We start from the raw sequence: 2,694 nt of genomic DNA on the forward strand, positions 1-2,694 counted from the left end.
GGATTGCTGGCAGAATCAAGAAGCTTGCAAAAATCACTGGATAAACACGAGGTACAGTTATGGCCCTGAGGCTAGGGCTGTTAGAGTCCTTCCCTCTTGGAATTTCTTGTGCTCAGGACAAGGTTCTGCCCACAAAGGCATCCAGACCCCATAGTGGAGAGAGGATATCCAGACCTTCACTTTATCTCCTGCTGTTTGCTATTTTCCTTACCAACTGAATAGTGGGGAAGAGACAGGGGTAGGATTAGTTCTGGTTCCACAGAAACCCAGCCTGACTGAGGTAGATCAAACACTTTGGAGACAAAATAATTGGATTTGTGTGGAGAACAATTCTGACAATAATCCAAGTTACCCAAACCAGGAGCATTTGTGCAAACGGTGGCCTTTAATACCAAGAAAGACCATGAAAAGTGACAGAACAGGAGCAAATCTTCAGAGTAGAGCCGAGCCAGCTGTTCGCAGGACGCTAAGCCCTGATGTGGTAACAGAATAATCAGTGTATTTACATTTATGTTTGCTCTGAAAACCCAGGTAAGGTCTGAAGCCTGAGGCCATCTCCCCTTCCTTTCCTCCTCCCTCTCTTCCTGCCGCCTCACCTCTTTTCACTTCCTCAATTTCTCCCCTCCCTTCTCCCTACCTTTCTCTTCTTTCTTTTCTGCTTGTCCCTTTTCTCCATTTTCTCCACATTCTCTTTACCATCTACCTGTCTGTCCCTGCAAGCCCCTCTGCTATTTCTCCCCTGCTCACTCCCTCTGCCCTGTTCCCTCAGGTTCAGCTTCCGGGGTGGGGAGGCGAGAAAGGGTCGTCAGCCCAGGGAGCACTTGTTGGTGTTCTTCTTGTCGCAAGTTTTCAGGTCAGTACTGGGAGGCTTGTTGCCGTTTCCCTAGAGGGAGAAGGGCACAGGGGCCATGGTGTGAATGGCTGGTTAGGGCATAAATTGTTTGAAGTGAATCTACCCTCATAAGAAATCTTAGCATTGCTCCTCTCCTCAGTTTTTACCAAGACACACACACACACACACACACACACACACACACAACCCCCCGAGTTGTACCTAGTCCAGCAAAACCAACTTACTGATCTCCGGCCTCCTGACTTGAGCAAGATGTCCCGGGCCAGGGAACTAAAAGCCTAAAGTGGGGAATAGAGTCAGTTTGGAGGGGAGGAGAATCTACCTTCCCATACTTCCTCTCTTGGTAGGGGATGGGGGTGTGGAGCTCACCTCATCCACATTCATACTGGATTTAGCACTAGTTTCGAAAAATCGGATCCCATGCTCTCGAGCCAACTATAAGAGGTGAAGTGGGAAGGAGAGAATTGAAGTAAGGGCAGCAGCCAAGTCCTCTGCAGTGCCACCTCCTCTCAGCCCTCCCAGCCCATTTCTAGAACATTGCTCAGCCTGGCCCTCACCTTATTGGCCTGCTCCTTCTGCACCTTCCTCTTGGCCTCCATGTCACATTTATTGCCTAGCAAGAGGCGCTCAACCCCAGCAGAGGCATTCTGTGGGAAGAGACAAGTAAAAGTTAGATTCTGCCAGCCTGGCGCAGTGCCTCACGCCTGTAATTTGGGAGGCCAAGGTGGGCCGATCACGAGGTCAGGAGATCGAGACCATCCTGGACATGGTGAAATCCTGTCTCTACTAAAATACAAAAAATTAGCTGGGTGTGGCGGTGCACACCTGTAGTCCCAGCTACTCAGAAGCTGAGGCAGGGGAATCGCTTGAACCCAGGAGACGGAGGTTGCAGTGAGCTGCGATGGCGCCACTGCACTCCAGCCTGGTGACAGAGCAAGACTCCATCTCAAAAAGAAAAAAAAAGTTAGGTCCTGCCTATCCTGATGGACCCCTTCATCCTCCAGGTTCTACCGAATTCCCCCATTTCTTTTGGAGGTCCTCACCTCCTTGATGCTTTTCATCCAGTTCTGAATATTCTCGAAAGATTTCTCATCCGTGATGTCGTATACTAGGATAATGCCCTGGGAGATGACAAAATTCACCTTGGACCATATTCCTGTTGAGGCTTCCCACTGCCCCGTAAGTGACGCTGCAAGTTCCATCCATGGGTCTTAACACTAGGCCATGCTGAGCCCGCTGCGATCCACATTGCACCCCTCCCATTTTTACCTGCCCCAACCCCTGACCCTTTGTATTCATAAAACCATATTCTGTTGCCTTCATCCTTTGCCCAGACCCACACTTCATACCATGGCTCCACGGTAGTAGGCAGTAGTTATTGTCTTGAATCGTTCTTGGCCAGCCGTGTCCCTAAAGAAGGTTCCAAGGGATGGAATAGAGGAAAGAATTCTCCAATGGAGGAATTCTTCCTCTCTCACAAGAATTTAGCTTTTGCAATATGGTGGGACAAGAGAATAAGAAAACTGTAAAGGGGAATGGGATTAAAGACAGTTGAGCTGATTTCCAGAGATGGTAGTGGCCCAAGAAAAAAGATGTCTCTTGCTTATTCACTGAATGCTTGCTATGTATCAAGCACTGTGTATGTGTGATTTTACCTAAGTCTTACTCTCTGCTTGTAAGACAAGTATTATTGTCCCTATTTCAGAAATGAGGAAACTTGCCAAGTGCAATGGCTCATGCCTGTAATCACAGCACTTTGGGAGGCCGAGATGGGTGGATCACCTGAGGTCAGGAGTTCAAGACCAGCCTGGCCATCATGGTGAAACCCCATCTTTATTAAA

The 2,694-nt window shown here is 48.7% G+C and overlaps 1 protein-coding gene across 1 annotated transcript in view; it reads right to left on the reverse strand.

The window, feature by feature from the left end:
• Window positions 1-366: 366 nt before the first annotated feature.
• The window catches only part of RAB13 (RAB13, member RAS oncogene family), a 5,263-nt gene continuing 2,935 nt past the window's right edge, over window positions 367-2,694 (reverse strand). Inside the window, exons 3-8 of the mRNA XM_017513343.2 lie at window positions 2,203-2,263; window positions 1,897-1,974; window positions 1,411-1,500; window positions 1,223-1,288; window positions 1,078-1,131; window positions 367-883 (exon numbers count right to left, since the gene is read on the reverse strand). Of these exons, the coding sequence (XP_017368832.1) occupies window positions 806-883; window positions 1,078-1,131; window positions 1,223-1,288; window positions 1,411-1,500; window positions 1,897-1,974; window positions 2,203-2,263 (427 nt within the window). The 3' untranslated portion in view covers window positions 367-805. The remainder of the gene's footprint in view (window positions 884-1,077; window positions 1,132-1,222; window positions 1,289-1,410; window positions 1,501-1,896; window positions 1,975-2,202; window positions 2,264-2,694) is intronic.

The sequence above is a fragment of the Cebus imitator genome, unplaced genomic scaffold (genome assembly GCF_001604975.1).
Source record: "Cebus imitator isolate Cc_AM_T3 unplaced genomic scaffold, Cebus_imitator-1.0 Scaffold491, whole genome shotgun sequence".
In the NCBI taxonomy this organism is placed as follows: domain Eukaryota; kingdom Metazoa; phylum Chordata; class Mammalia; order Primates; family Cebidae; genus Cebus; species Cebus imitator.